The sequence below is a fragment of the Zychaea mexicana genome (assembly GCF_025766255.1).
Source record: "Zychaea mexicana strain RSA 1403 chromosome Unknown BDB00scaffold_208, whole genome shotgun sequence".
NCBI lineage: Eukaryota > Fungi > Mucoromycota > Mucoromycetes > Mucorales > Lichtheimiaceae > Zychaea > Zychaea mexicana.
Window position 1 is genome coordinate 11,178 of NW_026516871.1, and position 14,939 is coordinate 26,116.

Below are 14,939 nucleotides of genomic sequence, written 5' to 3' on the forward strand. Positions count from 1 at the left end.
GATGTCAGAGGATTCGTGCCATCTGAACGAAACAGATTATTACCGGAAGCATTACAAGAAAGCGTTTTGGTAAAGGCTTGGTCAAAAATAACAACTGACTAAAAAAATTTCCACCACCTTTATCCCTTTTTTTTTTCTCACTTTCCGATCTTTGTCGTTCCTATTTGATTTGTCTCTTTTTCACTCCTCTTTCCTTTCGTTCATTTTTTTTGCACCTATTGCTAAACTGCTCACTTACTTTTTACACTTCTTCCTGTTTCCTTTTTTAACGGCCTTCCCTATTTTGTTCTTCCTTTTACTCTAAAGTCTAAGTTATCTTGGTCTTCAGGTATCCTTATTTATTAAATCCTATATACTTTGCACCGTTAGGCCTTAGCGCTTCCCCTTATCTTCATACTTTGCCCTTCATATAAAGTTATTATAAAATAAACAGTATTCGCATATGTCATCATAATATTCTTTTTTCCCTTTCGTATATCTTGCTATACACTTGAATAAAGGAACCGTTGGATAACTAGTACTGTCCCAAATCTAAACTATATACACTCGGGTCACAATGGGTCAACGGGTCGGGTCAAGGGTTGGACGGGTCGACCCACGGGTCAGAAAAGCAGCAACCCGACCCGTTGACCCATCCTTGACCCACGGGTCGGTTTTGACCCGTGGGTCAGATTGCGACCCCTATCCTCTACTAAGTAGACCCAGTAGACCCAGGTCTACCCCAGGTCTACTCAAAAATTTTATTTGATATTCGGGCAGAGACAAGGTCTAGGAACACGATTTATTATGATGCAAATGCTTACTTACTTAATATGGTTGGAGATATAAGCCATCTACCATTGAGTATAAGGTACCCTCTACTAAGTAGACCTGGTAGACCCAGGTCTACCCTAGGTCTACTCAAAAATTTTATTTGATATTTGGGTAGAGACAAGGTCCAGGAACACGATTTATTATGATGTAAATGCTTACTTACTTAATACATTGTGGAGATATAAGCCATCTACTATTGAGTATAAGCTATCCTCTACTAAGTAAACCTAGTGAACCTAGGTATACCCTAGGTATACCCCAATTTTTTTTAAAAGTATAAATCTAATTGATAAGTAAAATATATTTAAGAAATAATAAATAAAAAGGGGGTGGCAATCAAAGAAAGAAAAAGAGAAAATAGAGACAAGGGAGATATAATATAATAAAAAAGAGAAGGAGAGAAGAGAAAGTATGTGTAAAGAGATAAAAAGAGGAGAGCAGAGAGGTAAATGTTTTATGTAACAAAGAAGTGTGATAGAATGATATGGCCTAGATGCATAGCATTATTTGGATATGTGTGGGGGCCAGCAGCTATAAGCCAGTATGCGAAATCTTGTTGAATTTCAATTGCTTGAAGGTAACTTTCTTTGTAACCAGCTTGGCGGATAAATTGGGGCTTACGCCAATAGGCTGCCCAGCAGAGACGGTATAACAGGTCCTCATAGGTACCACTGCAGTTTGACCAGTTACCATCATGGAAGATGGTTTGGTTCCACTGATTGGGCACAAGGTATTTCTTACAGAAGCCATCCCTTACTGGCTTGACACATGCAGGATTCGATACATAGTGGTCACCAAAACAACGGAAACATTGACCAATATGAGCAATACACTAGGGAGAGGTTGCATGCTCACTTTCAGCTATGCTAAAAGTGAATAAGCAAGGTATGCAGTGATCCTTGGCTATCATCATAACTGACTTGAAGTTGTCAGCATCCGATATGTACTTTCTCTTTCGAGAAAGACCAAGATGTGCGTCAATTGGTGTCGGCTAAGGAAAGGTGTATAGTTTAGTACAAAATGCTGATAGAGTAATAACAAAGATGACTTTGTAGATACATACAATTGATGGTGGTGTGTGATCGATAATCCAATCGGTTGAGGGCGGACAGTAGTAGAAGGAGGGAGAGGAGAATCTACAAATAGGTTGGAAGCTTAAGTGTCCTAAAATTTGAATATTAAAATGAAACTGTGTGTATACCTTTGATTTTTTGGCAATAAGAGCAAAGCTCTACATTACTGTACCTAAAGCAGTTAGTAACTTGAGAGTCTAAAGACTCTGCAAGTATCTGCCGGATGCACTTTGATGCTAAAATAACATCATTGAATGCTTGCCACGGGGATAGGTGCCGGTTTACTCTTTTTAGATCTTGTATCTGTCTTTTTTGGCGTTCAACGTCAACAAAGTACAGACACCGAGCAGGAGAACCATTGCGACCAGCGCGACCAGTTTCTTGTGCATAATCGAGGATTGATGCAGAGCCGCCAAGGTGGATGATTGTATCAATGGTTGAGCAATCGATGCCAGCACCAAATGCACTTGTTGCAACCATGATTTGAAGCTCACCGGAAACAAAGGCAGTGGTTCTTTCATGTTTTTCTTCCACCGAAAGATTACGATGGAAGTATGATATTTTCTTGCTTGGTGTGGTAATGCTTGTTTGAGGCGATTACTGATTGATGTTGTTGCATCTACTGCAGAGCAGTAGATGATCGTTGATGATGGTGATGATGATGGTGAATACTGAGCTTTGAGGTGTGATATTGCTGCAGCTTGCAGATTGTTGGTGTTGATGATTTGGTAACAGAGGCTTGGTCGCATTGACGGCTGTCGTATGATTGAAAGGTTTGCGCCAAACATGTCACGTAGGTCGGATTCAAATGATAGTGGAATTGTTGCAGATAAAAGGAGGAACGGAACAGTGAGGGAACGGAGGAAAAGGAGTGTGTAAAGTGCCGGACGGAATGAACGCCATGTAATTGCTGTATGCACCTCATCAATTACGACTCGGGCTAGCTGATTGTAGTCGTTTATTTGCTGGACAATATTCAGGAACCGTTGACTGCTGGCATGTTCCACTTGGACGATGATGATGTTGGGCAAGGGGAGCTGCATAGTAATATTGGGAGTGTATTCTATTACAGACAACCCAGCTTGCTGAATGCGCCGTTTCATATCGGCCAAAAGTGCAACGAGAGGAACAACAACAACTGTTGTTAAGTGCGGCTCGACTAGTGCAGGGACAAGGAATAGCAGGGACTTACCAGAGCCAGTTGGTTGGATAGTAAGTATGCTAGATTTGCGGGAGATGACGGTGGTAATGAGCTGTGCCTGTTCAAAGGAGCGGAAGGAAGGCGACAGCGAGTTGGTGGCTTTACCAAGTGCGTTAAGCAGCTATGGTGTGATGAATGTACCTATGTAGAGAGCAATATTAATTATGATTTTACATGTAAACATGTAAGGTTGATGAAAAAAAAGGATGTACCTTGCGGAAGTGCTGGTGGTGTCGAAGTGGTTGTTGACTGGCGCCTGTCCAAGTCATTTTGCACTTGCATACGGTGTTGCATCTCGAGCAATGCAACGTTCTCAGCAGCAGCAACATTTGCCAGAAATTGTCCGTGTTGGACAGCAACTCTATCCTGCTCTGCCTGCGGAATAGCACCCGGAAAGAGATGACGCCAAGGGCCGACACCTGTAATAGAAGAATGGTGAATATATCAATGAATGGTTGTGAAATTATAAGGACGCAGATAACATACCAAGAAAATCATTCCACGTTTCAGAAGCAATAAAATACTCTTCTATTGCTACTGAAGAAAGTGCTTTTGAGTCGGTCGATGCTTGTGCGTAGTTATGTGCGGCAGTTCTAGACAAGTGGCCTGCCTGCAGGGCCACTGTATAATTTGTGCCATGATGAGCCAGCAAATGTTGGATGTGATATCTTGAAAATGCGACTGATACATGGCGGTAATCTTGGAAACTCAGACGAGAAGGAAGGAGTTGATGCCAGCGGGCTTGAAAATATGTGCGGAGAAGGTCAGCTGACATTTTTACGCCATTGCGTACAAAGAAGTATGCCATCGTATCAAGCATTTTTTGGTCGGAATTTGAGCATTCATAAATGGAGAGGCTAGTGAAATAAATAGAGTTAGACATTGCATGGTAGACTTTTAAAATGTAAATACCTTTCTATGGGACGGATGAAGGTGATATAGTTAAGAAACAAGCGGATAAGAGAATGAGGGATAAAACGGGCAATTGCTTGGTCACGTTGTTTAATATTACGAGTTTTTGGTATGTTGTAAGAAGCATCAATGTTTGATGTTCATTTGACCAGTATAAGTTGCGTGTTGCGTGTGTCGTGTTTTGTAGTAAAGTGCCTTCTAGCTCTGTGGCCCGAGCTGTTTGGCTGTATGTGAGGTGCATTAGCATGAACAAATCGCGTTGGATTTGTTCAGCTGTGGTGATGTAATTTTTAATGGCGGACAGATTGTAAGTTGTATTGTTGTTATTGGTTATATATTGAATATAAGTACGTGATAGGTGTGGGGTCGTGTGTATGTGCTGGAGAATATGACCGAATTGGTGACGGAGGTTGTTCTTTGGGTCGGTGAAAAATGAATAATTGATGTCGCGATTGTTGAAATCGTCGTATAGGTGGATTGGTTTATTGTTGCGGAATTGAAGGAGATTGTCGAGGTCGATGTTAAAGGTGAGTTTGTTGATGTTTTGCTGTATACTGGTTTTTAAGTTGGTGACTAGGAGACGCAAATCATGTACATGAATGCGCTCGTTCGTTTCGACCATAGCAAGTGACAGATGGTTTTGTGTGGTGTCCATATTATTTTGTCAGTGACAAACTCTGACGAGTCAGAGATTGACGCAATCCGGCTGTATTCGGCAATAGCAGCATATGCAGACGACTTGCCATCGATCAAGTAATCTTGGTAATTTGTAGTAAAGCTAAAAAAGAGTTTGTTATGCAAGTGTGGAAGGTTTAATGTAGAATGGAAAAAGCAAAGAACTTACACTGTAATTAAGTTTTGATTTGTATGGCGTGTGTAAATATCGTTAAGTAAAAGTAAGCGGAACCAGTACTTGACTTGGGAGATTAAAGGTGCAATAGAGGTTACGTCTTTAAATTGCCCATTAAACTGCAAGGATGAAGCAATGATGAAACGAGCAATAGTATATCCATTGGTTGCGACATCAAAACGTTTTTCTTCTTTCAATAATGCTATCCACAATTTACAGATTTCTGATTCAATCTGTGCGGCGGTGTGTGATGACAATTGGGCTGGATTGACATTTGCGGATAGTGTTGCGATATTAGTGAGTATGGTAGAAATAGTGGAAGACCAGGTACCCAAAACAAAAGACCAGTGAGGAGAACGACGGATGCGAAGTAAGAAGGTAAATAGATTGGCGCCAGTTTGGGTATACCGTTGGATAGTGGGCCGCTCAAGTTGGTTGAATCTATGATCAGGGAGATGTTCGGAGAGCCTAAAGAAAGCAAATAAGTTAGAGTGGATGACTGAAACAAAGTAGATAGTTGCGACACTTACTTTTTCTGTTTAAGATAACGACGAAGGGTATAGTCTTTTTCGTGAATAGAGTTGTGCAAGTGGACAAAAAGCTGCTTATTAACTTTTGCTACAACTTTTAGCACATTTTCCTCTACATGGATTTTCTTTGTTAAATCATAGATAGTGATAGGGATGTTTCTTGATGTGCGATTAGGATGTTGTTGTTGGTGTTGGTTGTGTGCTATAGAGAGAATAGTGAGCAAGTTGACAATGCTATAAATGTAGAATAGCTATCAAAGTAAAAAAAGTACCTGTTTTCCACTGTTCGACAATGTCATACCACTTTGTGTGAACAAAAAAACCATGGGATCAGCTTACGGTCGGTATCAACGTTTGACGTTTGGCCAAAGGCAGGTTCCAGACGAGTAAAAGCATTGGCAATGATTGCATGATTGCTTAATAATGATACATCTGGTTCAGGTACAGTGACAGTTGGTTGCTCAGTTGGTGCAGCTACTGGCAAATCACAGTTTTGACAGTGGCGCTGCATACTTGAAAGTGGGTAGTTTGAACTCACAATGGCATGGACATATCGCTTGGCATCGACAAGAAGTGTAGTTACTTTTCCTATAAAGTGATTAGTATTTCAATGCAATATAAATGGTAGATGGTATAGGAGAGATACACACCATGATCGTTTGGATATTTAACATTAACTTTTTTCTGGTGTGTTTTGCGAATGTGTCGCTTACGAGCAGATTTTGAAGAAAAATATAAAATGCATTCATCGATACCGCAAAGAATACCAGAATGCTGTGTGGGTTGCGATGTACCTGGGTCTGTACTGTCGCTTTCACTACCGCTGTTGTTGCTAGATTCACTCTCTGAACCACTAGATGTTGAGGAATGTACTGAACAACTAGGGTTATAGTCACTGCCGCTATCGGGTATGTTTGCATCGATAATTTTTTGGTGTAGACGGTGGGTAAATGACGATGTTGATGAAGGCAGAGCTGATTGGTGATGAGATGCCTGGGCAGAAAGTGGTGTAGATGAGATGGTAGGAGCTGGACGTCTTTTGAAGACTATAAAGATGTAAGAAATTAGAGATTGTAAAAGAGTAAACTGACTATGGATACATACTTTTGCTTGGAGTTGTAGTTTTGCAATTATCTGAAGTATTTTGAAAGTTTGATGATTGAATTGTTTTTAGTATGTAGAAAATGACAGTGTAAATACTTTTATAAATAAATGATAAGCTTACCTTGACTGATATCTGAACGCTCTAAAATTGCAATTGAAGACTTTTGGGTTGATTGCAATACCGGTTGCTATGTATGTACAGTACTGGGCTGAGCCCGGAATTTTCCTTTTTCCAAGGCAGAACGACGGGGAGTAACTAGCGCTGGTTTGTACGTGTACCAGAGATACTAGAACGAGCATTTCGTACTGGAGAGCTTGATTCTACAACCTTTCTCTTTTTCAATAAAGGAGGGGAAGCAGTCTTGGGAGCTAATATTTTCAGAGAATGAGATGTAAAACGTAAAACAAAGTGAGAGAGAAACAATAATTACGAGAAGCAGCCTCTTGGGAATCATCCCAGCTAAAATCCGAAGGAAGACTTTCCAAGGAGTTTCTATGTTCCTGACGAGGTGAACGGTTACCCTGATGGACAGGGGCAAAGCAATAGCTGGAGAAGCCAACAAGGGAGACGATTGGGCAGCAGGCAAAGCAGGGAAAGGCTCTTGCTGCAGCAGCGGAGGTAAAGGTGAACCGAGTCCTCAACAGGCAACTGGCTGTTACCAGTGACGACCGACTTTGCAAACGAAGCCACGAGCGGACCTTCGAGGCATACGAGCTAGAGTTGTTGGCAGACATATTTGATTTTTTTAAAAAAGGGGCTCTTGAAAAAGCTATTGTTAAATGATTAGTATAAGTATTTACATCGGAATCACGTAAAAAAATAAAGGGAAAAAGATGATTTTCAAATAATGGCTAAAGAGTGAAAATGTAACTGAATGGTAGAAATGGATAGAGAGGAGAAAAATCCACCTAAATGTCCCAAAAGGAAAGAAGGGAGAAAAATCTACCAAAAGAACGGAAAAGGAAAGAGAGGGAAAACTCTACCTAAGTGACTGAAAAGGAAGCAAGGAGAAAAATACACCAAAATGACTGAAAAGGAAAAATGGAGAAAAATCTACTAAAGTTACTAAACAAGAAAGAAGGGAGAAAAATCTACCAAAATGACTAAATAGGAAAGAGAGAGGAAAAACCCACTAAAAAGACAGAAAAGGAACTAGGACTTTTATATAGTAAAGAGCAGCTGTACACTCACATTTTAGTAACTAAAAGTTGGGGGAAGGAGAAAAGTGTTTCAAACGTTGGCTCTTTATATACTTTTTTTCTGACTTTAAAAACTGAGCTTTAAAGAGATGGTGACTGGTTTTGATAGATTCCAGAAGGTTCTATAGTATCTTAATAATTTTTTCAAAAGGCTATTGTTTGCTATATTTTTTTGTTAAGACATGTTTTTTATTTAAGACATTGATGATTTTATTTGGTGGAAAAAGAGAAGAAAGTTATGATGGAAAGGGAGAGAGAGAGACAAAATGTATTTTCTAATGACCAAAAGTATGATAATAACGGCCATAGGTACGTTCTTGACTCTTAGCTTCAGCCATCATATTTACTAATGACTGAATATGATGTAGGAAGAAGCCAACATTCTTGAACGATGTCAAGTAGTTCATTGTAGGAATTATTGGTGTGATTAAAGGACGCAAAGGAGAAAAGTCATTTTCCTCTAAATAGGCCCAGTTGTCCGAGGAGAACTAAAGAAAGTATGTTAGTAAAAAGCAGGGTGAGAAAGAAAAAGTTTACGTACGGAGAGGAAGAAAGGCCAGTTAAACTTGTCGGAAAAGAGGATTGGCTAGGCGCCAGCTTGCTTGTAGAAAGCCAGCATATGATAACCGACGGTTATTGTTTGGCTAGGCTTGGCAGATCTTGGCAATCTAACTAGAAAAAGAGGAATTAGAAATAATTTGTATAAGTTTGTATTTGAGAAGTACCTTTAGCCAATTCATTCAGTTCTCTCTTGTAGCCAAGCTGATTTAGATTACCGCCATTCTTGTAGTGGAGGTAAGCGCACAAGATGGCACGGACGGACTTTATCAATTTTTGGTCTAAGGCTTCGAAGGGTCTTCCACTGATTGCATGGTTGATGATTTGCTCTAGTTGCTGTTCGTTGTAGTTACGGATATAACTAAAAAAGTTGACGCCTTCTATATCTTCGTCTGTATGAATACAACAAGCTGATGCAGTAGCAACCGTAGTAGTATTCAGCTCAAGGATGACCGAAGTGAGAGGAGCACCATGTCTAGGGGTAGCCAAAGTATAGAACTTCTTGTAGACTATACTTAGATGCAGGAATATTAATAGACTGAGAAATAATGCGATAAAGAAGGGTTACCTTTAGCTAGTTGGTTACTTGTGGACCAAAATTGCGGTAGAAGGGGTCCTCACACATTACTGCTTCCCAGGGTTGGAGTTTCTCGACGTCAGAGCTACATATTATTTAATTTTAGTAAGGAAATGATCATTTTATGTATTAAAAATGCTTACGCTTCATCTTTGGTTGGAGTCAAGTAGACGATTTCTTCTTCGACGTCTTGTTGTTGTTGTTGTTGTTGTTGTTGTTGTTGTTGGACCAGAGCTTCACAATCAGCCTCCATTTGCATAAGATCGTCGAGATCTGCCAAGTAACCTCTAAGGGTCTCCTTAGTAGTTTCAACTGGGACTAATATAAGTATGTAAGTATATGATAATTTTGTAGTTAGTAGTTACTTGTGCTTACCACGATCCATTGCGTCCAAAATGGCTTCTAAGGTGGGCTTGAGAGTAGCGTTGGGGACTAGTGAATGGGATATTAGTTTTGAAGGTTCATGTTTTATTTATAAGTAAACCTACCATTGACGGTGACTTTGTGGAGAGTGGTGAAGAGCTGGCGGTCGATGAAAGAGCTATTAAAGAGGATTGAGATGATGTAAAGGATTAATATGATTTATAGGTGAAAACATTGGTAAAAAAAGTGTAAAATAGAAATAGCATGACAAGGAGCATGTTTCGAAACGGGGTAAAGATGGCAATGAATAGAGCAAAAAAACGAGCAAAGAAAGCTTAGTAGCCCAAGGGTACTTTATATGGAAGAAGAGGAGAAAAAAGGACTGACATGACTAATATGGAAGAAGAGGGGAAAAAAGTAACAAATATCCAAATATAGAAGAAGAGGGGAAAAATCTCCCAACTACCCAAATATGGAAAAAGAGGGGAAAAAAGTACTAAATATCCAAATATGGAAGAAGAGGGGAAAAAAGGTACTAAGGGTGTTCTCAAAAAGGGCGAACGGCCGTTCGCCCCACCCACGAATAGAAATAAATTTAAAAGCCGAAAAATTGTTTTCCATATGAAGATGGGTCGAAGCTTCCAAATTGAGCGAATCGTCGTCTCAACAATTTGTTGAGACGACGCCTCGGTCCGAACTCGAAAAGGAAAGTAACTGTGTCACATCCATGCAACGGCAATCGACTTGAATTTGGAAAAGCAGAAAAGATATCATTTTTCCTATACCTGTCTTTAGTACATCATCATTGCAGTACCAATAATACAGCTAGGTATCGCTGATATGAATGTTTTTAGAAATACAAGTTTATTCTGATCGTGCTTAAAAGATATGAAGAAACACAAAAAAAAATAAAGAAACCGCTCTTTTCCAATTTTCTTTTTTTTTCAATGGACAATAACTCCCGTTTATCACTCATTCAAGCTAATCGCGAGCAGGCTACTCAACGCCGTCGCCGTATCAGTGAACGAAGACGTCGACTGTTTTGGCTTCTTATGACTACTATGGCCGAAGCATCGCTCCGAACATTAGGCTTCCTTCCAGAAATGTATGCTTACATTGGTTCCCCTCTCCATTTTCGCCAAGTTCGTGGTCCCTATCAAGCAAAGCGATCCATGGATTACTGGAGAATCGAGCATAAGAACTTGACGGATGATGACAACCCGCGAAACAGCTACAAGGCTCATTATCGCATGAACAAGGCTACTTTCATTTGGTTAGTGGATATGCTATCTCAAGATCCAGCTTTCCAACGTAGCTCTCCGCGTGCTACTCCACCATACATCCAAATTGCTTGTGTTCTATGGTGCTACGCAAACACGCATCTTGGATACCGTTTGTTTAGTACTCGTTTTGGTTTTTCGCAAGGCTCTTACAGGAACTTCAGCCAGAACTTTATGCAAGCAATGGTGAATATACTCGGAAGGATGATCCGATGGCCGCAGACCCCAGAAGAAGTACAGAGAAATGCAGACGACTTTGCAAAAGTAGTTTTCGAATCGGATCGAACAAGAGCGGTAGCAAGACCTAAATTGCTAAATGTTATTGGGGCTATGGATGGGAAGCTAGTGATTATCCATAAGCCAAGTCATAGTGGGATAAGTTGGATGGATCGCAAAAACCACCATTCAATGAATCTCCTAGCTGTATGCGATGCACAGCAGCGGTTTTTGACTGTTTATGTTGGTGAATCAGGTAACGTTCACAAATCACAATTTCCTTTCGTAATTGTATCCTTGCTAATATATTGTCATGATACAAGGTCGTGCACACGATTCTCGGGTGTTTGCCAATTCGGAACTAGCAAGAGATTTGAAAAATGATCCAGATGCCAAATGTCCAAATGACTCATACATTATTGCAGGTATGTAAAGATGATTCATTATGTCTACATAGCAAGTTTATACTAATTATAGTTTGTATTTAACAGATTCCGCTTATCCTCAACGCCCATATATTATGATACCTTATCCGAAAAACACATGAGAGCGAGCCAAAAAAGATTTTAATTATGCTTTATCGTCACAGCGTATAGCAATTGAACATGCATTTGGTGCGCTCACTTCGCGTTGGCGATTCCTTAAGCATTACTTGTACCAGCTGAATCCAGTCGATCTCGCCACCACCATCTATGTCTGCTGTATCCTCCACAATATCTGCATCGACCGACCTGGCAACAAACTCCCAGATAACATTGATGATTTTGACCAGGAGCTTAACGATCATCATCTTGTGAGTATTGCCGAAGTCGACGCGCATCGTAGAACAGCCGAAGAAGATGAAGATAGTGGAGATACCGAAACTGCAACAGTAGTAGATATGGAACCAAATACTTCCAGCCTGCTGTCTATCTCTGTCGAACAAGACGACATCTTGACCGATGCTGAAGTACGGCGGCTACGTCAAGCAGGGAACGCCAAACGCGACACACTTAAGGATGAGTTACAAGCACGTCATTCCAGCCGGCGTCAAGCATAATTTGTATCAATAAAACCACAATGATAAGAGTCTTTAAAAACCCAATTTGTTTTAAGTAAATATCACTTATCCGAAATGGTTTGTTGAAGTTAATTCTCGATTTCCGATGCGCGAATTTATTGCGATCGATTGTTTTATTTTCTAGAATCAATAACCTCGCATTGGTTCCACAAAGTATGAATGTGACAAGTCGTCATAGTTTCCACAAGTGTCAATAATTTGTGATATGTTAAGTGATATAAATAATACATTTATTCTTCAGTGTTATTTTGCTCTCTATTATTTTGACTACGGGTGAGTCCTACAAGTGCTGCAATTACATCTGCAATCCGCTCCTCTGCTCTGACCCTTCTTTCTTCTAACTGTCGTTGGCTTTCAGCTCTTCTGTTTTCAAGATCGACCATCGCTTGAAGCTGCTGTTGAAAACGTCGCTCATCGGCCGCTTCGCGCTCTGCGTCGAGTGTACGTTCTTATTCGGTGAACTGTTCGAAGATGCTGTCAAGTTTTTCAAACAGCTGTTCACGGCCCCGCTCATGCGCCTCCAAAAGCTCGCCGCCCAAGTCATTGTTAACTCGTCGTCGCTGCGCTGGTAGTTGTTCCACATCATCTGTGACAGAGTTGCTGGCATTTGCTTCATCATGAGTTCGAACCAGGTTGCCTTGACGATTTAAATCGATTGTTACCGGTGCTATCATACTAGCATCGTCTTGGAGAAACGCCATCATCGCATCGTAGTGAGAGAACCTCTCTTGATTACGTCCTCCCCCATTTCTGGTCTGATTCGTTTCCCCAGTGAGTCTTTGGAAGCGTCGAAGGAGCTTATCCCATTTCTTCTTGCAAGCACTTCTGCTACGTCGATGTCCAGAACTGGTATCCTCAATGAACTTATTGTAGATCTTGTCCCACCATTCCCCTTTTTCTTGGTTGCTTCTACCGTTCTTCCAGCGAGTATAATATTCTTCGACAGCGCGGATCAATTCTTCTTCTTCTTCTTCCATCCAGTCAGCAGTCGATTCTTCTTCCCTATCATCACCAGAGCCTACTGTATCGAGGTCAGAACCTTCACTGGCTTCAACCGTTTCTGGTTCTTGCTGTTGCGTGACAGGAGGCGTTGGTCGTATAGGTTGACTACCGTTTCTTGTGTTAAAACCTTGTGTTTCTGGTTCTTGCTGTTGGGTGACAGGAGGTGTTGATCGTACAAGCTGACTACCGTTTCTTCTGTTAAAACCTTGCGTAGCAGGAGACCAAATAATAAAATTGTCGCTCATGATAATAAAAGAAGATAAACGAAGTTGATGTGATAAAATAAGAAAGGGATAAATTTCGATGATAATTAGCATTTATTACTTCTTTATCCTACCTATTTATATAGCCTGACATTCGGTAGGCATTTATAATAAGGAAAGTATTCATTTTATGCTGTTTTGACAGTCAATCGTCTTTTTTTGTTCAATATCTCTTACTACTACTTGGAGATGTGGACAAAAATAGTAATAGCATGGTCTGAACGCCCGCAAAATTGCTCTCAAAATGTCCGTATGGACTATCACAATTTTGGTAATACCTTACTTCTAAATCAGGACCCCGTCCGGACGGCCGTTCGCCCTTTTTGAGAACACCCTAAGTATCCAAATATGAAAGAAGAGGGTAAAAACCTCCCAAATACCCAAAAAAGGAAGAAGAGGGGAAAAATCCCCCAAACACCCAAATATGGAAAAAGAGGGGAAAAACCTCCCAACAACCCAAAAAAGGAAGAAGAGGGGAAAATCTCCCAACAACCCAAAAAAGGAAATAACTTACCTTGAGTGAGAAAAGTGAGAGAAAGAGGGAAGAAAGATGAAACAGCAACATTTATATATTTATTTACCTAAAAATGACGTCACGGAAAAAAAAGGTCACAAAAAAAACGTCACAATTTGAAAAAAAAGACATCACAAAATCTTTTAAAAAGGACGTCACAATGAACATCATAAAAATTTTATGTGATTTTCTGACGATAGTTTTTAGGAGAAACTATCTATTAGGGCCTAGAATCATTTTCGGCGTGGCGACGAAGTCGCCACAGCAAAAATGAGTAACCCCAATGACCCCGACATTTCAATTCAAGTGGCGACGAATGACCCCGGCCTGACACCGGGATTTAGCCAATCAAATTACCAGAACGTGATGAGCAAGACAGCAAAATAGCAGGAGAACCAGCTCCTCTTCTTTTTACTTTTTTTTGTTCTTTTATAGCACACTCGCTTGCTGCCTGTTTTTTTAATCTTCTAATAAAAAATAAGTTGGTACTTAGGTTGCTCTCATTTCACTCCAAACAGAGAACACCATACCCTAATGTAGCAATGGAAAATACATTTACCGTTCTCCTTCCAAAAGAGGGCTTCTCGGAGGCCTCCAATTTTGGTAGTGGCTTCTCCGATGGAAAGGCCTCCGTGGTGGCTCGCTCGGATTGATATAAAAGGAAACTGTCACTTTCATGAATAATAAAAGTATCGAAAGAAAAATACACCCTCTATTTTTCATCTATTTTATCTGCTTTTATTATAAAAATGAACAATATTCCACCATCAGCCATTATTCGCCGCCCAACGCACTATCATCTTGAAGAAAAAAGATGTCGTCAAGTAGCATTCATCAAGCTCTTGACGCAACTTGTAGCACCCACCATAGGAATGCTTCCTTCGGTCAATGCGAACATTGTCGCAGCTTACGCTGGTTCGCCGCATCATTTTCGAGCAGCCAAGATCCTAAGAATTCACAGCACGGAATATTGGACATTGACCCACTCGAATCTTCGCGATGACGACGGTCCTGGCAGCTATAAATATCATTACCGCATGCACAAATCCATATTGGAATGGCTTATCAATACTTTGTCTGTGCATCAGGAATTTGTGTCACAGTCATCAAGAATGACTAGTTTATATTCAAGTCTGCTGCATACTATGGCGTTTTACAAATACTCACATTGGATACAGAATGTTTGAGACGCAATTTGGCTTTTCTCAAGGATCGTATCATAACTTTACTGTGCGATTCATAAAAGCTTTTTGCGACATCCATGGCTCCAAGATCAAGTGGCCACGCTCTCCAGAAGAAGCCCGTGAAGCTTCCAACGCCTTTTCTTTGCCCTCCGGTTTACATACCTCTCGAGATGCCTCAGCAAGGCTGCAAGGGGCGATTGGAGCTATGGATGGCAAGCTCGTGCTGATCCACAAACCAA

At 40.6% G+C, this 14,939-nt stretch overlaps 1 protein-coding gene across 1 annotated transcript; it reads right to left on the minus strand.

The window, feature by feature from the left end:
* Positions 1–7,882: 7,882 nt before the first annotated feature.
* Positions 7,883–9,203, minus strand: BDB00DRAFT_943694 (uncharacterized protein; the record flags this gene model as incomplete). The annotated part of the gene is made up of 6 exons (XM_053129460.1): positions 7,883–8,171; positions 8,225–8,355; positions 8,409–8,750; positions 8,863–8,903; positions 8,962–9,136; positions 9,194–9,203. The coding sequence occupies 5 exons, from the start codon at positions 9,201–9,203 to the stop codon at positions 8,270–8,272; spliced, it is 654 nt and encodes a 217-aa protein (XP_052972507.1). The 3' UTR covers positions 7,883–8,171; positions 8,225–8,269.
* Between the last annotated feature and the right edge of the window lie 5,736 nt (positions 9,204–14,939).